The following is a 26033-nucleotide window of genomic DNA, read 5'->3' on the forward strand; positions in this document are numbered from 1 at the left end:
AACCACTTTCTGATCGCAACGCACATTCTGGGACGGTCCAACATTCTGGCGGACAAACTCAGCCGCACTATTCTTTCCCCTTACGAGTGGTCTCTCAACTCCCGAGTAGCGAAGTGGATTTTTGCAAAATGGGGGCAACCCTGCTGCGATCTTTTTGCCTCTCCCTCAAATACGAAATGCGACAGCTTCTTCGCGCTGATTCCCCCACCAGGGGAAACCCCGAGAGATGCTCTAGTGCATGCTTGGCCACCCGGTCTACTTTATGCCTATCCTCCTCTACCCCTGATGCTAAAGATGTTACAGAAAGCCTCTCGGTTGGGGAGCAAAATGATCCTCATTGCCCCATTCTGGCCTTGACAAACTTGGTTCCCTTACCTGTGGTCTCACTTGGTGAATCCTCCCTGGATTCTGGATCCTAGCCCAGATCTAATATCCCATCCATCAGGCTTACCGACTCCGAACCTGGACAACCTGAAGCTAACAGCTTGGCTGCTCCAGTTCCACTCTTAATTAGGACTCCCGGTATCTCTTCACCAGTCAAAGCCATCTTGGTGGCAGCGCATAAACCTTCCACCAGGAAAATTTACCGCAGTAAATGGAAGCGCTTCTCCGTCTGGGCGGAACATCATAATTTGGACCCCTTCACTGCTCCGCTAACGTCCGTTTTGGACTTCCTTACTGGGCTTTTTCAGCAAGGGGCTAGCTGTTCGACAGTCAAGGTACAATTGGCAGCCATCTCCCATTACCATGTAGGACACGAGACAGGTCCTTTGATGTCAGCTAAACTATGTAAAACCTTCCTCAAGGGTACTTTTCTGCTCAGGCCCCCTATCAAAGAAGCTGTACCCCCTTGGGACCTATCACTAGTTCTTCAGGCCTTGACTGCTTCTCCTTTTGAACCAGCTGCCTCGGCTGATCTTAAATACCTGTCTTAGAAAACAGCATTCCTGGTAGCCATCACTTCAGCGAAAAGAGTTTCGGAACTTCAAGCTCTTTCTGTAAAACCCCCTTACTTGGTTTTTCATCAGGATAGAGTGTACCTCAGGACCAATCCATCCTTCCTGCCTAAGGTGGCCTCAGAAACCAATATCAATCAGTCCATTAACCTACCTGTTTTCTTCCCTAATTGTCAAAACAACGGAGAGTACAAGCTCCATTCTTTAGATGTGCACAGACAGCTGCGTTTCTATATTCATAAGACTGCTGGTCACAGACAGTCTTATCAGCTGTTCATTTCCTTTGCCAAATTCAGTTTGGGTAAAGCCGTTTCGAAGGTCACCTTATCACTCTGGATTTCCCAATGTATCCTTCTAGCTTATGAGGCTTCTGGGAGGCCCGCACCTCAAGGGGTTCGTGCACATTCCACTCGCTCCATATCTACTTCTGCTGCATTCAGATCTAGAGTCCCCTTGGATGATATTTGCTTGGCAGCCACTTGGGCCTCATCTCATACCTTTATCAACCACTACAAACTGGACGTCATTTCCAGAGGGAGAGCATCCTTTGGCTCCGCAGTGCTCCGGAACATCCTTCCATGATGGCCGCCCAAGATTCAGGTAGCTGGGGACTCTGTCCCACAGGTTGTTGACAAATGAAGTCCCTACCCCAGATTAAAAAGTTATGTACTCACCATAACGTTCCATCTGAGTAGGTGGTTTCATTTGTCTGCAACCATCACCCCCCCCCCCCTCCTTCCCCCTGGCCTTCAGAAGAGTTAGTTTGGTGGTATTATCCTGCCTTTCCCTGTTGGGATACCTTTTTAGGTATATATAGGAGGGCAAACTTGATCTGAGGTCATTTGGGGTTGGCAGGGGATTATGGGTGAGGGGAGGAGCTAGGAGCTCGGATCCATAGCTGTATAAATAGTTGCCGGCTCGGATCCGATATCGGATCCAAGACCCACAGGTTGCAGACAAATGAAGCCACCTACTCAGATGGAACATTATGGTGAGTACATAACTTCTTAATTGTTTAGAGGCAAAGGAACTTAAACGGCAGCTTCGGACTAATGCCACAGCATACCCGGGGCTACATGAGACTTTATCTATTAGTTCAGTTCTTAGGCTTAAAGCAAATTTTGCGTTTTGAAATATTTAACGTATTTTTATTTTGTAGTCTTTGATTTTAATATATGATGGAAGTGGACAGGGTTTTTATGTTTTTTATGTACAAGTCAATAATTTGGATATGAAGCATTGTTTTACTATAAGTAAAGCTTATTTTAGCGAGTGGTAATTAGTGTCCATTTAAGTGTGATTGTATATAAGACACATGGGGTTGTATATTTGTTATTTTGAAGAAGTCCTTACTTTTGGGACGAAAGCGCTCAAAATACTACGGTGGGGATTAAGTTTCTTGAAATCCTTCTTTTTGGTATTAAATGGTCCTACTGATAATACAAGCAGGAGACATACTGTTAAATCCAGGTCCAGTCTCTACTGCACATACCACAAACAGTAACTCAGATCCAACTCTCCCTGTAAATAATGGTTAAGAATGAAAATAAGTGGAGTAGCCTTTGGATATATGAACATAACCATCGTCCTAAATAACAAATAGACTCAAATGGAACTGTGTCTGTTTGCCTGTAATCCCAAAGTAATATCTTTATCTGAATCTTGGATAAAGGCAGATGGCTGAATATCTTCCTCTGTTACTGAGAAGTATCATATCCCCTTTTAGAATTTAGCAGGTAAGAGAGTGAAGGGAGGTACAGTAATAGTAGATATAGAAGCCAGACACATGAGAACGTGAGTACTGTACTATCCAAAACCAAACAACATAATTTGATGCTAGGCGTAAACCTAAATTTTGAGTAGAAAAGCAGGATAGCAGAACTGGACAGGCATCTACAAGGAAATAAATTGGCCCAACTTGTGATAGAAGGTACAAACCCTGTTGCAGGACAGGCAAAAATAATTTGACCCAACTTGTGAGAGAAGGTGTGAGACCCAGTTCTTGCTCAGGCAAAAGTACAGTTGTGGATGTAGTTGTCACCAACATATTTTGATGAGTCTCAAGTCTACAAATTCTCCCACCAGTGACTGACTATTGTCCAGTTTTTACCACCTGGAAATTTAAAACAGGAAATCTACCACTCATACTTATACTAAGCTATGCTATTCCTAATGTCACTGAATCCCTATGAGAGACAGAAGTACTGCTCAATAAATTGGGAGCAGGTGTACTGTTTTCAGGGTCTAACAGCATCACTTTCAACCTTCTACATTATACTAATGCCCAAACAGGATAAGCTGTTGTCTACAAAACAGTGATTTTTCCAGTAAAAGTGATCAAAAACAAATTAAAACCAGAGAGACAAACTGTGACAGACTGGAAAAGGGGCTTGAATAACCAAAGAAAAAGAGAAGATGGCTAAATGTACTGAAGAGGCACCGGAATAAATATCTTTAATGTTAGTGATCTTATTTTATTTTTTTATTTATCTTTATTTAACATTTGTTTACTGGGAAAGTCTGACTTAAAATGAGCCAATTTTCAGTGGAGGCCTGGAGAGAAGTGCTCCAGACATATGTGTTTGTAACTTGGGAGGAAACCGGAGCACCCAGAGGAAACCCGCATGAATGTAGGGTGGACATGCAGACTCTGCACAGAAGGCACCCCAGCCGATAATCAAACTGGAGAACATCTTGCTATGAAACGACAATGCAAACCGCTGCACCACTGTATCGTCCGATCTATGTATTCTGCATGATCTCTTCAAGGAAGCTAGAAGGTTGTAGTAGTCCATTAAAAACTTTAGTGCTATTAAAATATTTCCAAAATTTATGACCATTGCAGAGGCCATTGTAAAAATATTAACAAACTGAAAAACAGCATAGCCTATAGGAAACCTACCCGTACACCAGTAAGGCAGTGTGCTTTTTGAACATGTAGTACAATTGCATAAGTTCCACTTATCTGTAACAGTAAATGTTTGTATAACACAGTGCCTTACTGGCAGTACCCACCCCCCACTATCCCCCCTTTTGTTTGGGTTTATATAGTTGGCTGTAGAAGGTGCTGTTGTTTGGTTTAGCAACTTTTTTAGTGTATGTATGTGTTGTTACTTTTTTAATTTCTCCAAGTCTTTTGGGTTTCTAATACCATGACAGGAATGGACCCCATTCCTAAGTCAAAGTATATTAAAGTTCATGAAATTATTATTATTTCAGTCTTTGATATCAACCAGAAGTGTTTTTCGCAGCACCCGCAGTGTGCCCAGTAATGACGACTCCTGCAATTCGTATGGGGTTACATGTATTGGTAACGTATCTAAATAAGATTGTAAATTCTTTTTTTAAGATGCGTTGCTCCTACTACTGTTAGAACTGTCTGGGTATCTTTCTTCCACACTGCTCTCACCTCTGACTGCAAATCCTGATATTTTATGACTTTGTCTCTCTCTCTCTCTCTGTATGCAAAACACTGTAGTCACTGGGTGTGACAAGATCAATGCTACTTTTGTATTCTTTTCTTGTAACATTATATCCTGTTTTCTGGCAACTGTCTTTTGAACTGTTGGTAATGGGTGATCCAATGTGATGTAACTTCATCATTTTCTATGATGCCTTGTGGCTTGTGTTTCCAGTGTTTTTCAGCTACTTCAATACCATAATGTTTGCACAATCCCCAGTACAACAGTCTTGCAACAGTGTTATGCCTTTCAGTATACAGTCCTTCTGCCATTAAAATGTCACAACCAGCAAAGAGGTGTGCAACTGTTTCCAGTTCTGTTTTACAAAAACCTTCATTTGTCTGTTTCTCCCACATGTTCAATGGACTTTGTAAACCAACATGTACATAGCCCAGTATTTTGTGCTGCCAATATTAACCTTTCGTCACTTGGTTTGAATTTGCCTCTCCTTAACCATTCCTGCGTTCAAGCCTGATGCAACATGAGGTTCTTCCTGAAGTTTTCTGTACTTGCAAGTATATTTATGTATTTTCCACATTTTCTGCCTTCTCATCTGTTCCTTCACCTTATATTATTTCCTTTGTTTTTCAGCACATTCAGTTGCTGCCTGATTTATCTACTTTTGGTTTGATTTCCGTTCCTGCTTGACGCTGATATCCTTCTGCTAGATTAAGCAGAGAAGTCATTTTAGATTTATTCTGCTCATGTTTCAAAACTTTCACTGCATTTGGGTCTTGTGAGGTCGGCAGATATGTGTGCAGTCCCACTATTTCAGATCTGTACATGTAATCAATTTCAAGGAGGCCTATCCCTTCTTTAGAATGGGGAATATATAATCTTGGTATGCATGGATTTTTATAAATCATTTGGTGAGTATGAAGCATCCTTCTTATTTTCCTGTCTAATCTATTCCAACACATTTTGGGGCCAGTCAATCACTCCATAACTGTAAGTTAGGACTGGAAGAACAAATTGGCTTAGACCTTGAATTTTGTTCCTAAATGTCAGTGCTGTTTTCAGGATTAATTTATGTCTTCTAAAGTATTGCTTACTAAGTTTTATTCACATCTGTTTATGTTTTATTGTTGGTCATTAATTCCCAAATGTCTATACACTCCCTTTTGCTCAAGTTCTTTTATATCAAATTCTTGTCCCAAACTGATGATCTTATGTTGTCAGTCTTCATTCATTCTTGATGGCTGGGTTTTGGTTCCGTCCTCTGAACTAACTCGGCCGATATAACAGCTCGCACCATCCAGAAACTCTTGAGCTAAGGTTACCTATAGTGCCTCTCTTCCCTTCAGATCTCATTTGCCGCATAGAATTTCAAGACACGTCAGGCCTGCTTTCAAGCTAAGTATTACATTTTTTTTCACTATTTTCCGAAATTTTTGCTATTTCTCTTTCTTAAACCCTGTGTTATTCTTAGTCGCTTACATACATATATAGCTTGAATTAGTGTGCAAGTGCTGTTTTTCCTTCCTTATTACCTTTTCTGGTATTTCTTCATACCTTAGTTGGTATAGGCCCCTTCCTTCCCTCTTATCTCTAGGTAAATCTCTAATATCATTGTTGGTATTCTCCCTTCCTTTTTCTCTTTACGCATCTGAGTATACCTGTATTACCATTGTTGATATTTAAAAAAAAAAAAAAAATCTTTGTCTATTACTATATGTGCTTGAGATTGCATAAAAGACTTTTCTGTCTGGTGATTTGTACTTTTTTGAAATGGCTGACAAAAAAAGGTACTACTGACTTTAAACAGTGTGACAATTGTGGCCGGAAGATGCCAAACTCCGATGGGCATCTTTCCCGTGTATATTGTTTAGGAGTACCTCATTTGCAGGTCTAACCTCCATGCAAGCTGTGTAAGGGCTTTAGTTCCCGTACCTTAGCAGAGCGTAAGAATCAGCTAATCTTAAAGGATTTATTAAAAACCCTTTTTTCGGAGGGTTAGTCTGAGGTGGAGGCATCAAAACCTCCTAGAAAAGAAACAAAGAAGAGGAGCCACTCAGTCCCAGCGTCTCCTCATTCACAAGAACCGAAAATGTCTAAAGGCCAAGTTCATACTGAACCGAAGACCAAACAACCTAAATTGGCACAGACATCTGTCTCTGCAATGGAGCCTAAGACTCCCTCCACAGTGCCGTTCTTGAGCATAGAACCAACTACTACAATTGCCACGGTACCGACCCCTTCCATAGTACCACAGACCCCCTCGGCACCAACAATAGCTTCCCCTCTGAAATTGGTCAATTTCTCTCCATCACAACCTTCTGGTCATTCCACCACGATGCTGAAGGTCAAAACACTAGCCAGGACTCAATATTCCCCGTCCATTGACCCCTTTATTGGACAGCAGCACAGTTCCTTTATTGACTGACCAGAATCTCCATTGGGGATATCCATTTGTTCTATCAGGAGCCTTTTGGAGACTTGTGGACCAGCTCTTAGCGGCCAGAGGCATTCCAACCCCATTTAGGACCTCCCTCCCACCTGGAGCCGAGGTTTTTTTTTCTCCAAAGACTCCAATTTATCTTCCTCCTTCAACCTCTCTGCAGAATTTGGAGCCCTCAGTGTCGACGCCCCTCCTGGTGCCAGCTTCTTTGGTACCATTGGTGGATCTCACCGTGGTTCTGGAAACTACTCTGGGGACCTTGGCTCAGATGGAGCTGACCTACCCACGGGACTGTGACTTAGCTGCCGGCACAAAGATCTCTAGTATGGCACCGACTTTTTCCACGGTGCCACCTGTGGTTCCGGTTGTTTTGGCAACTTTGAGTTCTCTTGCAGCATCTTCTCTGGAGCTGGGCTCATTGGAGAGGGGTGTAACCCCAGTTCCGAGGTTGTCCTTCTCAGTTTCGGGCTCCCATCCCTCTTCAGGCAGGCCTGCGTTCCAGATTATGGAGAGAGCGCTTGCCTCAGCAGGCTCACAGTTGACACCCTCTGCAGTGGAATGTCAAAGATATGTCTCCTCTGGATCGCAGCTGCCACAGTCTACTACACTGGGGTAACGGGCACAGGACAGCAAGATACCCTACTGCAGGGTGCCCTGTGTTCATAGTCCTCTTCAGACCTTCCCCTGATGAGCCACCCCATAAGAGATCGTGCAAGAGGAAGGACGTTGATTCACCAGAGGAATCTCTCACCGAAGATGTGGATTACGATGAAGGGGAAGGGTCCCCACAGTCGCCCCCCTGAAGATAACTCCTTTGTAGACATACTAGAGATCTTATAACAGAGGGGTGACTGGATGCCCACCAACCCTTCCTGAGAGGAATCTGTATTCTTGCAGGCTTTCTATGCCCGACCCCCTACTTCCTGGGTGACACCATCTGCAGATGACACTCTACAGCATGCTTGGAAGGTCCCTGACACCGTTGAGCCAATCTCCCGGAGACCTTACAAAATACTTTTCCCACCCAGATGATCAACCCCACTGGTCCAGTAGATGCTATGGCAGTGGCAGTGACCACGAAGAAGAAACTCGCATTGGAGAGTCCTACTGTCCATCCTCCAAACCGAGATTCTGGGACGTTGGACAGATTAGGGAAGCGGGTTTATGCTTTAGTGACCTTCGCCATATGGTCATTGAATTATTTGGCACATTTTACCCATCTTCAAAGGGACCTAATCACAGAACTCTCAGGAACCTTAGCAGGAGCAGTGTCTGACGAGGTACATAACAAGGTTACCTCCCAGCTTGCCACCCTAGAATCCATCTCTAAACCATCCATGTAGTTGATTGCACATACAACTGAAGGGGAGGCCAGAGCAGCGGGTGCAGGCGTTGTCATGAGATGTCACACCTGGATGCGCTTGTGCGACTTCACGGAACCCTTCAAGTCTTCCTTCAACGTTGCTGTTGATGCTTCTTCTCTGTTTGACCCAAAAGTTAAAGACTCATTAGCTAGGTGTGAGAGGGTCGGAAAGACCCTGTCTGTTGTAGGGGTACATTTTCCACTCCTCAACAATCCTATACCAGGAATCAGAGAAGTGGAAAGATGTGGTTCAGGAAGTCTTAAGGGCCTTTTCGTGATACATGTGGCGAGTTTTTCCCTTGGGGCAGAGGGGGGAACTCATCAGGAGGATGGCCCTCCCGTGGCAGAGGGGGCCCACATAACCAGGGCTCCAGGGATTCCTTCTCTTGGCAGGCCTGTCAGCGCTACTGAAAAGCGGCCCAATTGCTTTTCTCAGGAAGCAGTCTGGGGAAGGTTTTTTCTGCACCACTTAGCCTGGCATTCAATAACATCAGATTCCTGGGTGCAGACAGTTACTACCAAGAGGTACCACATCCCCTTCTATCTTTACCCAAGGCCGCAAAGGAGAATCCCCAACATTCCACCCAGTCAGAGGGACGCAGCAGCTCAAGAAATTCTAAAGCTGCTCAAAAAAAGTCATCCAAACAGTCCCACCAGACCAAGTACAATCTGGATTTTACTCAAGAATCTTTTTAGTGCAAAAAAAAAAGATGGGACTGGAAGCCAATCCTAGACCTCAGTGTTCTGAACAAGTTTGTTCAACAAACAAAATTCCAGATGGTCACGGTTCAGTCTATACTTCCTTTTCTGGAGAAAGACTATTGGATGTGCTCAGTAGATCTTCATGATGTGTATTACCACATAAAAATGGACAAATGCTCCCGAAGATATCTCCACTTCTGGCTGGGAGTCAATCATTACCAATTTCGAGCGCTGCCCTTTGGTTTCACCACAGTCCCCAGAGTGTTAATCTAATGTATGGCAGTAGTAACAGCTTACTTGAAACTGCAAGAATTTTGACTGTTTCCATATTTAGATGATTGGCTCCTTACCGGCCGCACCAACCATCTACTGCTTCACACCTTACACTACACCCTAAAACTAGCAGGGCTCTTGGTTATCTCAGTAAACAAAGAGAATTCAAAACTGGTACCCACTCAAAGCTTAGAATTCATTGGAGCAACATTCGACATGAGATCCTGACTAGTCGCTCTTCCTCATCACAGATTATAAAGACTAAGGTCTCAGCTCCAAGCGATACTCTCTCAAGACATAGTTCCAGCTTGCTTAGTCCTTCAACTGTTTGGGTCAGTGGCAGCGACAATTACCCTAGTTCCTCTGGTGAGACTCCACATGAGGCTGCTTTGGTGGCTGCTAGCATCACAGTGGTCTCCATTAACTCACCCCGTGTCTCACCCAGTCCACATAACAAACCGTTGCAAGCAGGATCTGAATTAGTAGATGAAGCCAGAAGAGGAGTTGTGGAGCTGCCCCTTTTCAACCCCTCAGCCCAAGTCCATAGTAACCACGGATGCATCCCTGATGGAGGGTGGGGGTGAGGACATTTTCAGGGAAAGACCATCCAAGGCACTTGGTCCCCCTTAGAGGCCAATTTGCATATCAGTGTCCTAGAACTGAGGGCGGTGCTTCTGGGGTTGCAAGCATTCCAATCTGCCCTTCCTTTAGGGACAGTTGCTATCCAATCAGACAACATGTCGGTCATCTAGTACATCAGCAAATAGGGTGGAACTAGATCCTATCCGTTATGTAAGGAAGCCATGAGTGTATGGCAATGGGCGATAGCCTCCAACTGCTTTCTGATAGCAATGCACATTCCTGGGAATTCCAACATGATTGCAGACAAACTGGGCAGATGCATTCTGTTGCCTCACGAGTGGTCTCTCAATTCCATGGTAATGACAAAAATGTTTCGTCATTGGGGTCAACCTTGCTGCAATCTGTTTGCATCTCCCATGAACCATAAATGCAGCAGCTACTTCGTGCTAATCCCCCCTCAGGGGGAGTCCCCAAGGGATGCTCTTATGTACGATTGGCCCCCGGGACTGCTTTATGCCTTTACTCCTTTTCCCCTGATTCCACAGTTTTTAAAGAAAGCGCAACGGTTAAGAAGTAAAGTAATCCTCATTGCCCCCATTGGCCCCACCAAGTCTGGTTCCCTTTTCTTTGGCCTCCTCCAGTTCACCGCCTGTGGATTCTGGATCCACCTCTGGAACTGTCTCTTCCACAGAGGCTGGTCCATCCCAACCTACCAAGTTTCAAGCTGATCCCTGGGTACCTCCACTTCCGGTAATTGCTAGACAGAATAATCTATCTTCCCCAGTACAAAAGATACTTCTGGCTTCCCATAAACCAGGAAAATGGAACAGATTTGTAATCTGGTCTCAAGAAGAAGGACTTGACCCCTTTTCAGCCCTGATTAATCAAGTGTTGGAATATTTGTCAACCGTACTCCAATTTGGAGCCCTAGCTTCTACTATGAGTCCATTTAGCAGGTATTTCAACTTTCCATAATGGCTTTGATGATTTTTCTTTAATATCTCACTGTCTCTGCAAAACCTTCTTAAAGGGAGTCATGCATTTAAAACCACCCTTTAAAGAACCCATTGAACCTTGGAGTTTGACATTAGTCTTACAAGCTTTGATTCACCAGTCTTTTGAGCCAGCAGCCACCTATGATATAAAATTTTTGTCTTGGAAGACCTTATTCCTGGTAGCCATCACTTCAGCCAGGAGAGTATCAGAATTACAGGCCTTATCTGTAAAGCGCCCATACATCGTTTTTCACAAAGAGAGAGTTTCCCTTTGAACTAAACCCTCCTTTCTACCCAGAGTTGTCTCAGATTCAAATATTAACCAATCCATTGACCTGACAATTTTCTTCCCATACTTTTCAAATAAAGGAGAATATTGTTTGCATTTGTTGGATGTACATAGACAATTACGTTTTTACTTAGGACTAAATCACTTAGAAAATCAGACCAATTGTTCATATCTTTTTCAGCTCCTAAATTAGGCAAGCCAGTTTCTAAAAGTCACTTTGTCAAAATGCTTGAGAGACTGCATCGCCTTTTTATAATTAGTTTATCAGCTAAAGTCAAGTCTCATTCCACCAGATAAGGTTCCACTTCAGTAGCCTTTCATTCAAGAGCCTCTATAGATGATATTTGCGCAGCAGCTACTTGGGCTACCCCTCATACCTTTATCACTCATTAAAAATTGGATATCGTCTCCAGGGAGGAGCATCCTTGGGCTCTATGGTGCTCAGGAATATCCTTCCATAGGGCCTCCTGGGATACAAGTAGCTAGGGACACTGTCCCAACCATCAAGAATGAGTGAAGATTGACAACATCAGATAAGAAGTTATGTTCTTAGCAGAACTTTCCATCTTTGTTGTCTATCTTCATTCTTTCTCCAAAGACTCATGGATGTACGGAAATGGTCCTGGTTATGTGATAGGGCAGTTGCTCAGACAAAGCTTCCTCTTTCTTGTTTCTACGGGCTAACTCGATCTGAAGAGAGACACTGTGGGTGACCTTGGTTCGAGAGTTTCTGGCTAGTGCGAGCTTGTTATATCGGCTGAGTCGGTTCCGAGAATGGAACCAAAATCCAACCATCAAGAATAAATGAAGATCGACAGCACAGATGGAACGTTATGGTAAGACCATAACTGCTTTTTTTCTTGGTGCTGCAGTTTTTCCTGCTTTAAAAGTTGCTTTTGCACATTTATCAAGACCAAATGACATTCTTATATCATTTGAAAAAGTATTGACAACTTGCAGTTGTACTTTTAGTTCCTCATCTGATGAGCTATACAATTTTAAATCATCAACAAAGAGAAGATAAGTCTTTACACTTTGTTGTTTTCTAGGAGGCAAATTATAGCCATAGCCTAAGCTTTAAGTAGACAGCTTAATGGGTTAAGGGCAAGACAGAATAGTAGTGGTGACAGAGTCACCCTGGAATAGCCCCCTTTTTGAATTTTTATCCCTGGGATAATAATTTGTCCTTTATCATGGCTTAATTGCAAAGTGGTCTGCTACTGTTTCATGGTCACTGGAATGTAGTTGATCAGTGTACGGTGTGTCATATGCATTTTTAAGTGCTCTTTTATTCATGAATGTGGGATACTATCAGATGCTTTTTTGTAGTCAATCCATACCATACTTAGATTCTTCCCCTTTTTTACAATTCTCCACTATGACTTTATTAAAAAACAAGTGATCCTTTGCTCCATATGACTTTCTATTGCTATTTTGTTCTATTGCCATAATTGAGTTTTCTTCTAAATGAGTATAAACTCTGTTGGCATCAATTCCAGGGTATAGTTTATACATCGTTGAAAAGCATGTTCTTGGTCTATAATTTTTAGGGTAGCTTGCAGGTTCACTCTTAAGTAGGAGCATTGTTTTTTCCTGTTAGCCAGGTTTGGTGTCTGTTTGGGGTGCGCATATAAATAGTTCTTACTCATGGCTAAATCTTCGTACAAAGATGTTAATACTTTTAACCAGAAGTTAGGCACCGCGTCTGGGCCTGGGGTTTTCCAATTAGAGGCTTTTCTTAACTTTGTTTCAATCTCCATGGCTGTTCATCCTGTTTCATATACCATACCATTAAACTTCTTATTCTTTCTTTTACTACTTCTGTTTAGCATCGTTCTGTTCCACAGGATCTTTATAAATGCTTCTCCAAAATATATCTGTTTCTTTTTTGTGCGTGTGGAATTTACTATGGAACAGTAGGTGTTTTGACCCTAGAAACTGAAAGGGTTCTGTTTTAGTTTGAAGGGCTGTCCTAGATCTGCCTGGTGGTTGGTCTTTCCCACACAACAAACAGGCAATGGGAACAGTTCTGAGCTTTGAAAGACTGCCATGGCTGAGAGTAGCAGGTAGCTACTGCCCATATCCCAGTAAGGCAGTGTGTTCTGCAAACTTCTACTGTTACAGGTAATTGAAATGTTTGCAACTGTACTGTTCTTACAGAAATCACTGCATTAATGTAAAAGCACAGCTATAGTTGTTATCAAACTATATAGATTTAGTAAAAATATTCTCTTCTTCTGTCACTTATTTATACCTTCTATCCCACAAGGTACTGCTAGCTTATGCTGTATTTCTGTCTTTAGCGAATAACAATTTTTTTTTTTTTTTTTTTTTTTTTTTTTTTACCTGAGCATGTTCAGCCTTTTGGTCTATGCCTTTGGTGTACCTTAACCTTTGGTGTCCTTGGTTAGTGTTGGTCTGCTGAATGTTAGCTTTTTTACCTGTTTTGGAGTTTAAAATTGTTTAGCAGAATTTCAGTCAAATCATTATAGTACAGCCAGTTAAAGAAGGAAATCTCAACTGTGATTGTAGTCTGCGGTGTTGTTTATTTCAGGCAGATGAGCAGTGCTCCATACTTACTGATTAAAAAATTTTAGACATAAGGTATTTAAGAGTTTTGATTTGGATGTTCTCCTCACCTGCACCTCCCTGTAGGTGTACCATGTCTAGCCCATCTTGTAGAGGTCATGGGGGTGTGTGGCTTAGATGGCATCAGCCCTAATCCTAAAAGTTCATATTACACGATAGTATTAAATTTCAGTGAGAAAAAACATGTAAACAATTACACGTCTTAGTCCTCATTAAAGCTTATTTTGCTTCTAAATCATTCTCTGTCCAGTTCTTTGTGCTCAGAGTGTTGATGTTCTGAAATTAGGGAAGGGAGGGAATCTTTACAGTAAGTCATTTGACAATGCAAAGTTGGTTTGGAAACTGGCAGCACTTTTGATCACCGTTTTTGGATCTGCCTGTTTTCTTGAGGTTTCAATAAAAATGAGATGCCAAACATATTTGCACTATTCCTTGAAAATCAGCATGATTTGGCCTATGATGGTCATTGTCTAGAAAAACGTGATAGTCATTAGTTTGAACCCCATGTGGTGTGGAGGCCGGGTGGGAGGATTACGATCCTTTTTTAGTTTATGGAAGGGCTAGTTTTGGTTATAAAACTTTATATTGAAGCATTAGTATACTTAAACTGTGTAGAAAGAATGATTTTAAAAGTGTTGAGTTCATTCAGCAAACAGTGGGGAGGCTTTCCTCGGAAAAGACACATCTATGGGATATAAAGCTGTACATTCGCAGGAGCCTTCCTGGTTTGGTGTGGTCTTTGGGTTTCACTTTTGTGTATGTGGCAAGGCTAGTCCCTGGTTGCAGCTGATCCCTCCATAGGCATAGCCAAATTTTAAACAATGCAGGAGAAATGGTGAGTTAGTTCTGCAAGCTTTGGGGAAGTCTTTCCTTTGAAAAAGCACATAGCTGGGGGTCAAGGCAATAGCTGTGTGTCCCTGAACTGCTAGTACACAGGGACCTGCTAGATTTGATTTGGTCCCTGGTCCTGTCTCCTGCTCATCCATGTTCTTGGTTCAGCTTTGTTTCTTCCAAGGTAATGACTGCTACCCTAGGTGCAGAGTCAGATACCTTACCCTTAATAAGAAAAAAGACAAGTGATGTTGGGGAGGGTTGAGGAAAGCCAGGTCCCTTTCCCTAATTACAACAAATATAGTTGTCTTTTTCAGATAAGGTATTGCCAGTTTTTAGATTCTTGTATGCCTTATGGTTAGGATGTTAGGGGTCTTGCTTGGTTCACATTGATGGAGCTCCTATGTGAAATATTTCATCACAATTTTCTTGAGGTTGGTGGGCAAACCAGGTCCAAACTAATCTGTCCAAGTGATGTTAAAAATAGAGTTGATGAATTTTGGGTGATGTCATATTGATTCACGTGCCCTGTAGATCTTGTCCTTAGCCTAGGGCTTTTTCATCCTAGAATGTGGAGAGTTTAAAGGAGAAGTTTGCCTGAAGGTCATACCATCAGGAATCCCAGGGAGTATTGGGGTTGTGAGGTTGAGGCTTATTGATTTTAGGTTCCAATAAAACCATGACCAGTACGCTTCTGGGACTTAGCCAGTGTGATGGTTGAGGTCTTTTAATAAAAAAGTTGGTGACTAAGTTCCCTGAGGTTAGAGATGCAGTTGATGGATTGTGTGGTGTTCATGCCTGGTGTCTTTCCAGTGTTCAGCCTTATTTGCCACTCAAGTTAATTTCTTTCCAGAATGTCACTTTCATTGCTCTTTAGTTCCTTGTGGTGTACTCCCATCTGTAATGTGAAACAGGAAGGTCTGGTGTCCTGGTTTGACAGTCACATATTTGGCCAATGGGTTGGTTTGGGTTCCGTATCTCATGTCTGTGTAGTGTTATGCTGTCTTGGTCTTCAGCTTGTTGATAGGCTTTCTGATATAGAATCCTGGGCATCTGTTGCACTGTGTTCTATATACCACTTTATCTGTGTTGCATTTTCATTAGATTTGACTGAAATATACCTTTTTGTTGTTGGGACCAAAGAAGCTGTCTCTATTACTCATTTATTAGCAGTATGTTTATTTTTAACAAGCAAGTAAGGCTGACACCCGTACGAATACACTAAACCATTATGCCTAGTAAATTCAGCTCTATGAATCATTTATTGCACCACACCTAGGATTTGGAATAAGTCTGTTTTTATGCACTTATGGAAAGCTTCAACTCGCTATGTGTTACAAAACATGAAGTAATGGACTACACTGTATAGCTGATAATACACTAATTTGACTGAATCTGAAATTTTGCATACTTAAATATGACCTATATCACTAGCTTGAAAACTAATTGTACATCTTGATTTGTCATTCACATTACCTGCACATATGTTTATTTTTTTTTTCTTTTTCTTTTTTAAAGTTGTGTAGTTGTGGAACACATCTGGGTTGTGGCTGAAAATGCCACAAGAACCAGCTCAGTTGACTGGTTAACAAAGCAAAGCCAAGAGAAACAGACTTGCTCGACGAAAGTATAATGGCACAAAACCCACAAAACGAATGTCAGACTGAATAAGTGCTCGACAAAGGTTTAATATAACAATCCACAAAGCGAAAATAAGACAAAGTAAAATAAGCGCTTTCGTTTGGCTCCTGCCAAACTTTTTCAAAACGGTTACACATCACTTCCTGCTGTTTAAATAAATTGTCGGTGATGTAAGCAATTAAATTCATTCAAAAAATTAAAGAAACAATGTGCCTTAAAAACTTTAAACACTTTAAAAACAGTGCCTACGAAGCAATGCTTTGACAAACAGCACAAATTTCTCAAATATACTTTTATAAAAACTTTTGACAACCTTACAAGTATTTGTTAAGCACAGTTTTGAGTGCATTGTTTGTGCAGATGGCATTTGTGCTGTTTGTCAAAGCATTGCTTCGTAGGCACTGTTTTTAAAGTGTTTAAAGTTTTTAAGGCACATTGTTTCTTTAATTTTTTGAATGAATTTAATTGCTTACATCACCGACTTAATTTATTTAAACAGCAGGAAGTGATGTGCAACTGTTTTGAAAAAGTTTGGCAGGAGCCAAACGAAAGCGCTTATTTTACTTTGTCTTATTTTCGCTTTGTGGATTGTTATATTAAACCTTTGTCGAGCACTTATTCAGTCTGACATTCGTTTTGTGGGTTTTGTGCCATTATACTTTCGTCGAGCAAGTCCGTTTCTCTTGGCTTTGCGTTGGTTTGCTTTTACTCTTATTGTACTGGTTAACAAAGAATGAATAAACAAAAATAGATGATGTGAAATTGTTCAATCTCGCCGTTTGTTCTTACACACGGGTTCGGAGCCGATCCTCGGCTCCGAGTCGGCCGCATCACCAGCTCCACATCTTCGAGAAAGCTCGAGACACAGTAATATCCCATGATCCTCAGGTGCTAACGCTCCGATCTAGTTTGCCGCTAGCAGCAGATCGCATATGAGAGGCTCGGGCCAGTATATTTTTTCTATGTTCTTTATATATATTTCTTTTTATAGACTTATAGTTATTTCTTAGTGTTTAAAATAAATAATATAGTATAGGGGTGTTATTTGTGACTGTATTTAGACTAGATTAGTTAGTTTAATTTTTCTAGTTAAGGCCTGCGGGTTTTTTCTGTCAGGATTGACGGTACTTTAAATAATTTTTGCCTTAACTCTCTTTTTTCTTCAATATATATATATATATATATATATATATATATATATATATATATATATATATATTATAGTGTGCTGTGTGTTTTGGATTTTCTATATTCTATTAGGTCAGAATTAAACGGTTGGTTTATTATAATTATTCTAGACTTTTAAAATTGTTACACTTAGATTTATATAGTGTGTTTCTTAAGTGTGCTGTGTTTTTTGGACTTTTTCTATATATATTCAAAATGTCAGAGAAAGCCAAATCAGGCTTTAAAAGATGTCAGTGCGGACAGAAGATGTCCATTACTGATGACCACTCATCCTGCGTCTACTGTCTTGGCCCTCTCCACTTGCAGGAAGACTGTTCCATTTGTCATTCCTTTAGTGGGAGGGTCATGCTGGAAAGATGCAGGAAGTTGGTTGACAGAGGGTTGCTTAAACCCGATTTTCAAGAGGCCCTGGACAAGGCTGAACAGGTATCCAAGTCTTCGAAGGGGTCGAAGTCTTCAAGAGTGTCGGACCCCAAGTCTTCGGATCCGAGCACCTCTTTTCAGATTCGGATGCCGGCTCTTACGACCTCGGTGCCAGGTGATGAGCGTTTATCTCTGACAGAGACTCAGGTCTTGGAGCCGGTGTCAGAGGTACCACCGCCTTCTATCCTTCGCTCAGTGACTGCTTCGATCCCATCGACCCGTTCTTCGAGGCCGCTTTCCGACTCCGATGTGGACCGAGTGGTACAGAAGCTTATGGAGAACTCGGCTCTGTCCAAACTAATCGAGGTTTCGTCCCAGCTGGTTTTGAAACTCGAGACTATTCCTGTTCCCTCAACACTTCCTCCTCTGAGACCCGTCGAGTCATCGGAGCTAGGAATCAAAGAACCGATGACTGTAGAGCCCTCGGTGCCAAAGCCTCCAGTAGCGCTATCGGCTCCATTGACCTCGACTCCTTCGGAACTAGCCAGAGAGTCTCGGAGCCGAAGATCTTTCCTAGGTTCCGGGGGGGACAGTCGAACCGAGATATTGGTTCCGACTCTTCCCCTCGGTGCCTCGGCTCAGATCAGTTCGGATCCGTCCTTGGTGTCGGAGCCCGTGGTTCCGATTCCGGAGAAACGGCCACCTTCTTCGGATCGGGTCGGATCTTCAGGTCGGGGCACCGGTGCCTTTGACATCATGAGGAAGGTCTTGTCTGATCAGACACATACATCATCAGTATCTTCTTCTCCTTCCCCAAAAGGTCCGCGTTCTGCTTCTGTGCCTTCGGCCCCTACCAAGCGTCGAGACCCAATGCCTCAGAAGTCCCCACAGGGCGACTCTGGTTCCTAAGATGCATCCCCAGAAGCTCCCGCTGAGGATGTTCCGAGGAAACGATTGTGCAAGAGGAGGCACATCGATTCCCCCCAGGAATCTCTCACATCTGGCACCGATTTAGATGAAACAGAAGGGTCCCCACGGTCCCCCTCTGAGGATGTCTCGTTTGCAGACATTTTGGAAATCCTGAAACAAAGGGGAGACTGGCAAACCCTTACCCCTTCTGTGGATGAATCGGTCTTGCTGAAGGCATTTGGGACTCAACCTTCTATCTCCTGGGTGACCTCGCCATTTGACGATCTCATGGATCTTATAGCCCGGAGGGCTTGGGAAACGCCCGATACAGTGGAACCAGTCCCTCGCAAGCCAAATAAATACATGACAGCCCCCCAGGACAAATCTCATCTTACAAAAGGGGTTCCCGTGGATACTATGGTGGTGGCGGTGGCCACTAAGAAGGAGATGTCTGAATCATCTTCCTCTGTCCATCCTCCTAATAAGGATTCTAGGACGATGGACAGATATGGGAAGCGCGTATTTAGTTCTGTGACTTTTTCCGTCCGATCGCTCAACTGCCTTACGCATTTCATGCATTTACAGAGAGATCTCATTAAGGAACTGGGAGATACTCTCCAGGGAACCACAGATGCTGCTGTCGCCGAGAAGGTGACAGCGCAACTTAACACCCTAAACTCCATAGTGAACTCGTCCATGAAGCTGATTTCATACGCAGCCGAAGGGTTGAGTAGAGTGGCAGCTTCAGCGATCGCCCTAAGGAGGCAATCCTGGTTGCGCTTATGCTCCTTTGCGGAAGCCTTTAAGTCTTCCTTTGCCAACGCCCCCTTTGATGGTGCCTCCTTGTTTGGGCCCAAAGTAAAGGAGACTCTCACGAGGTGTGAACAAGAAGGGAAGACCCTGTCTGCCGTAGGGGTCCATTTTTCCATCCCATCTAGACCCTACCCTAAAGGGCAACGAGGTGGAAAAATGTGGTTCCGAAAGACTCCGGGATCCTTTCAGCCCACCCAAAGTGAGGCCCACTCCAGAGGCAGAGGAGTGGGAAGAAATGTAAGACGCCGCCCAGCCGGCAGAGGGGGTCCGCAAAATCAGGGCGACAGAGAGACTTTCCCTGGGAAGCCCTTCCAGCACTCCTGAGTGCAGGCCCGACTGTCCTACTCTGGAGGCAGTCGGGGGTCACTTGGCTTTATACCCAGAGGTCTGGCTAAATCTTACATCAGATTCCTGGGTAAAAAGCATAGTTACCAGAGGCTACAACATTCCGTTCATCAGAATGCCACCCAACTCCAAAAAGCTCCCAGATGTTCCACCCAGTCTGAGAGACCAGGCAACCATAGAGATAGGAAGGTTGCTTGAAAACAGAGTCATCCAACCAGTCCCGGCAGACCAAATAGGATCCGGAACTTACTCAAGGTTCTTTTTAGTTCCAAAGAAAATAGGGGACTGGAGGCCAATTTTGGACATCAGCAAATTAAATGCCTTTGTAAAAAAGGAAAAGTTCCGGATGGTCACGCTACAGTCAATCCCTCCCTTTCTGCAGAAGGGCGACTGGATGTGCTCTATAGATCTCAAAGACACGTACTACCATATCAAGATGGCCAGGGCGTCCAGAGATCATCTGCGCTTCCGGCTGGGAGCCAGTCATTTCCAGTTTCGTGCTCTGCCCTTTGGTCTCACCTCAGCCCCCAGGGTGTTCACCAAATGCATGGCAGTAGTAGCGTCTCACTTGAGACGAAGAGGATTCCGGGTGTTTCCTTATCTAGACGACTGGCTCCTATCCGCCACCACCGAGTATCGTCTTCTACAAGCCAGGGATTACACCATCAGTCTCTGCTCCTCGCTAAGCATAACGGTGAATTTTGGAAAGTCTGTCTTATCGCCGTCACAGCATATCTTATTTATAGGAGCACAGCTAGACACCTCCCTGGCTCGAGTTACTCTCCCCCCACCAAGAGTGTCAGACCTCAGACATCAAATTTCGGTCCTTCTCCAGAGCAAGAGAGTCCCTGCATGACAAATATTAAGAGTACTAGGCTTGATGGCAGCCTCCCTTATTGTAGTTCCCTTAGGCAGGATGCATATGAGGATTCTTCAATGGATGCTATTCGCCCAGTGGTCGTATCGACAACTTCCACTATCTCACAAAATCCTGATCACGAATTTTTGCAAGAAGGATCTCTTGTGGTGGATACACAGTCAAGATCTAACACTAGGACGAACGTTTGTGTTACCCAGTCCGGTAGCAACTCTAACCACAGACGCTTCCCTGATAGGGTGGGGGGGATTTTTTTCAGGGACAAACAGTCTAAGGTCAATGGTCCAACTTGGAGTACAACCTGCACATCAATGTTCTAGAGCTGAGGGCAGTGTTTCTAGCGTTGCAACACTTTCACAAGTCCTTACCTCAGGGAACAGTGACAGTTCAGACAGACAACATGTCAGTGGTCTGGTACATAAACAAGCAAGGGGGAACCAGATCTTACCCATTATGCAGAGAGGCCCTCAGAATTTGGCAATGGGCAAAGTCCACTGGACGCTTTCTGATAGCAACGCACATCCCAGGGACTTCCATCGTAATCGCGGACAGGCTGAGCAGAGCCATCCTGTTCCCTCACGAGTGGTCCCTCAAACCCCGAGTGGAGGAAGAGATCTTCCGCAGATGGGGCCAGCCTTGCTGCAACCTGTTTGCATCCCCATTGAATGCCAAATGCAGAAGCTACTTTGCCCTGTTACCGCCTCCAGGGGGTGTCCCCAGGGACGCACTGGTACACGATTGGCCCCCGGGTCTCCTTTACGCTTTTCCTCCTGTTCCACTAATTCCCAGGTTCTTGCAGAAAGCCAAACGTCTGAAAAGGACCATAATACTGATAGCCCCATTCTGGCCTCGACAAATCTGGTTTCCCTTCCCTCAATCTCATCAAGTGGAGGAACCATGGATGCTGGACCCGGAGCCAGACCTGTTGACATATTCGTCGGGAGTTCCTCACACCTTACTCAAGTCCCTCAAACTGACAGCTTGGCTGCTTCGCTTCCCATCTTAGCCAGGTTGGAGTTACTATCCCCTGCAGTACAAGAAATTATTGTATCTTCTCACAAACCATCTGCAAGGAAATTGTACAACAGCAAATGGAATCGTTTTGCGCACTGGGCCTTCAAACAAGGTATAGATCCATTCGGGGCTCCAGTACACAAGATACTAGATTTTCTTACCACACTTTTTCAAGAAGGTGCATCAACGTCCACGATAAGGGTTCAACTGGCGGCTATATCCAATTTTCATATTGGCCACGAAGATGGTTCTCTTATGTCCCACAGGCTTTGTAAAGCCTTCATGAAAGGTACCTTTCACCTCCGTCTCCCCTTTCGTAATCCAGTAGCCCATTGGAATCTTAATCTCATGCTGTCACAACTCATGTTGCCCCCATTTGAACCAGCAGCCACAACTCCGTTAAAATTTCTTTCGTGGAAAACACTTTTTCTGGTTGCCATCACTTCTGCCAGGAGAGTTTCAGAGTTGCAGGCTCTATCTATCCGACCACCGTACATGATTTTTCATCCAGATAGAGTAACCTTGCACACCAATCCGTCCGTCCTTCCGAAGGTTTGTTCGATTCAAAACATCAATCAGTCTATCGAACTACCTACCTTCTTCAAAAACCATTCCAATAAGTTAGAATACACATTGCACAAATTGGACGTTCACAGGCAACTGAGTTTTACTTACATAGGACAAAAGAATACAGAAACTCAGACCAACTATTTGTCTCATATGCTGACCAAAGGAAAGGACAGGCAGTAACGAAGGTTACCTTATCCAAATACCTCTCAGATTGCAAAAATTTTGTATATGTTGAATCGAAACAGCAACTCCCTTTCAAACCCAGAGCTCATTCTACAAGGGCGATCGCTACCTCTTCAGCCCATAGCACTCGTTTGCCTTTAGATACCATTTGTGCAGCGGCAACTTGGGCAAAACCACATACTTTTATCGCCCACTATAAACTAGACAAAAGCTCCAGGGCGACGTTTGGTTCCACTGTACTCAGGAATGTTCTCCCTTGAGCCACCCAGGAAAAAGGAGCTAGGGACGCTACCCGTGTGTAAGAACAAACGGCGAGATTGAACAATTTCACATTAAGAAGTTATGTTCTTACCATAACGTTCCATGTGAATTGTTCATCTCGCCTTTGTTCTTACATTCCCCCCCTCCATCCCCCGTCCTGCGTTCTGGGAGAACGGGTTAGACTGAATTCCTTTTCAGTCTTTTCTAGATATTGTTAGCATTCAGTTTATTCTTCTACATTAGTAATGGCATCTTTTCTCCTGTATTTGAGGGCAGGGTTCCAGACAGTGTGTAGTATCTGTTTATAAGTGTTCAAGACACAGTTCTAAAGGGATTCTTCTGGTATAGCAAACTAGATTTGAGGGTTAGCACCTGAGGATCATGGGATATTACTGTGCCTCGAGCTTTCTCGAAGATGCGGAGCTGGTGATGCGGCCGACTCGGAGCCGAGGATCGGCTCCGAACCCGTGTGTAAGAACAAAGGCGAGATGAACAATTCACATGGAACGTTATGGTAAGAACACAACTTCTTATTTGCAGTGTAACCTGGATGTAGATATTGGTTTAAAATGCAATTCAAAGGGATCTCTACTTCTGAAAATGGTGCATTTCAGGCTGCAAGATTCTGAATTTTTAAATTTTGTCATATTGTACTAAGTAATGTTGTCTTTGAAATTTGTTAGCAGCAGATGTGGTAAATAGATTCTTGGATGACTCTGGAATTATTAAATGGAATAGAAAAAAAAGCTAGTTTGGTTCAGTAGAGTTTTCTTAAGACCCGTCAGTTGCTGGAAAATGTGTAAAAGAGCAGGCATGCAGTCAGGGAGTGAGTTTCAGTGCACTGGGCTGATGTTGCCATTTTGACTGGATATGTACAGATGGGGCAGTTTTAAGTTTAATTCTGAAAATGTAAACCACTACTGCATGTAACTTTTCTATATTCTTTAAGTTATGCAGCTTATTTGTGGCTGATATCATTGTTGGCACAGGAGTACTTTTGGTTGCTATAGTGGAATTATATATATCTATGGTAAAATTATATATATCTATGGTAAAATGGAAATATGGATGTTAACATTGAACTAGAACGTCCGTGTAATGTTACTTGTGCATATTTGTCTTGCAGTTAACAAAATGCCTTTTGTCTCTAGGGATGTCTCATTCTTAGCGATGAATTGAACCATTCATCTTTGGTATTGGGAGCAAGATTGTCGGGAGCAACCATCCGGGTTTTCAAACACAACAGTAAGTATTCTAAGGACTTGGTCATCTGGAAAAATGAAGTAATTTTAGGTGCTTCTTTTAAGGGAAAGAAGGTACACCACAACAGAGGGTGCTTTCCAGAACAGTTTCATTCACTAGCAAACTGCAAATGAAGAATAAATACCACATTTGTACCTATATTTTCATGCAGCTTCTTGTGGTTCAGAGGTATTGTATCCATCTGAAGTGCAACAGACCTGCATTTGAGAGGAATCCAGTGAGGTGCAGAAGTGTCATTTCCATTTGCAGTGTGGTAGGTCTGAGTTTGAGAAGAATGCAGAGTGCTACAGAAAAATCATGCCCATCTGCAGTACAGAAGACCTGGACTTTGGAAGCTTTTGATGTGGTGTAGAAATATTAAATCCATCTTTAGCACAGTAGACCTGGGTTTGGGAGGAATCCGGTGTGATGTAGAGATGTCAAATCCATTTGAGCTGCACTAGACCTGGCTTTGGGAAGAGTCTGCCATGATTCTTAGATATCTGGTCATATCTCTTGTGCAATACAGCAGACCTGGGATCAAGAAGAGTTCTGTGTGATTTCAGAGGCATTTTATACCAAGGTTTCATTTAATAGGAACCCAGTGTGCTGTACAGGCAGACCCCCTTAAATTGAAACTGCACCCTGGGTTCTTCCAAGAATTGATCCAACTGTGAGGACACCTCAAGTAGGTCTGTATGCCTCCTCTCAGAACAGATGACTACAATTTTGCTCCAGAAATCCTTGCAAATGGACCTGGAAGACAGATGCCTTCATATTCCCATGGATCGGAATGATTCTTTTTGGATTTCCACCCTTTCCACTGATATCCAGGGCTTTTCTAGTAGTTCTGTGCTGCTACTTTAACGTATCCTCCATGGTGTTGTGTCATTTGTCAGTAGTTAGCCTGAGAATGGCTCGGTTGTGGTCACACAGCTGGATTGCCCCTGATACCTTTTTGGTCATTTTCTGGTATGCTTTTCATATTTGACTTTATTCTTGAGGAATTCTGTCACCAACTTTGGACCTTTCTCACTTATTGGACCAGAAGTCACTTTTTAGTTATCTTGATGTTTGTGTACTTACTGTCTAGGTCCTCCTTCATTCATGAGGTAACTCTTGGCTGATCTAGTAACTCTGCTTACATAAGTCAGAGTTCCCATTGGAGAGTGTGACATCTTTTTGCCTCTTGACTGTTCTTTGCTCTCACATAGATTCACTGCGGAGACTGTTTCTTCGTAGATTTCCCTTTACACGTAGGCATGCTATTTACACATCTAGTAGTCACATTACTGTCTTCTATTTTTAAAAGATAGTTTGAATTTTGCTAACAAGGTTTGCTTGTCCTTTCCTTTTCTTTCTCATCCTTCAGTGAGAATTAATTAATTTCCTGCTTCTGAGACATAAGTCAGGTACCTCTTATTGTTACTGTGTTATAGACAGCCTTTGTTAGTAACCACCCAACAGTTGTTGCTTGGGACTATGTCCTAGAAGTAGAGGAGGAAGGACCAGTTCTATTTGTAGAACATTTGTTCACCATATGATTGAGCTGGTCCAAAGATCCTTTTTTCATAACCCAGGCAAAGCAGACAAATACAAGGTGCAACCAATTAAAACATTTATTCATATTTATAAACTAGATAGCATACAGGTGAACTAGGCCTTATAATGTAAGATCTGATGTTGTGAAGTTTCATTATGTCCTCAACTGATGGGTTCGGATCCCAGACATCAGATCAGACTCGGCTGCTGCAAAAGCTCATGGTTACTTTGAACTCTCGAGCTTCTCCCTTACCCGTAGTGCACCAATCCCCATTACCTCAGATCTCATTTGCCAGTGTTAGGTGAAAGATGTGGTGATTTGTTTCTCGATCTAGTCAACTGGATAAGTGCTTTATTTTTGTAATTATTCAGTTGTTTTATATATGACATACATACATACATGTATATGTGTGTATGTATGTGTATGGATCTACTTCACTTGACCTAAAACTCATTTGACCGACACCCAGTTGACCTAAATTTCATTTGACTGTCTTCCATTTCGTCGACAGCTTACAATGCTTTAACATTAATGCATTAACAGTATTACCTTTGTTTATACAATATATTCTTCAGACCCTCTGAAGAATATAATACTGTTAATGCCTTAGCTAAACATGTCCAAATGAAAGTGGATTTTGGCTCA

The 26033-nt window shown here is 43.0% G+C and overlaps 1 protein-coding gene across 1 annotated transcript in view; it reads left to right on the plus strand.

Moving 5' to 3' along the window:
• LOC122803824 (serine palmitoyltransferase 2-like) overlaps nucleotides 1–26033 on the plus strand; it is a 581324-nt gene that overhangs the window by 447638 nt on the left and 107653 nt on the right. Inside the window, exon 6 of the mRNA XM_044073509.1 lies at nucleotides 23755–23848. Coding sequence (XP_043929444.1) covers nucleotides 23755–23848 — 94 coding nt within the window. The remainder of the gene's footprint in view (nucleotides 1–23754; nucleotides 23849–26033) is intronic.

Source organism: Protopterus annectens, chromosome 6.part0 (assembly GCF_019279795.1).
Source record: "Protopterus annectens isolate FY-2018-M chromosome 6.part0, PAN1.0, whole genome shotgun sequence".
Lineage (NCBI taxonomy): Eukaryota > Metazoa > Chordata > Ceratodontiformes > Protopteridae > Protopterus > Protopterus annectens.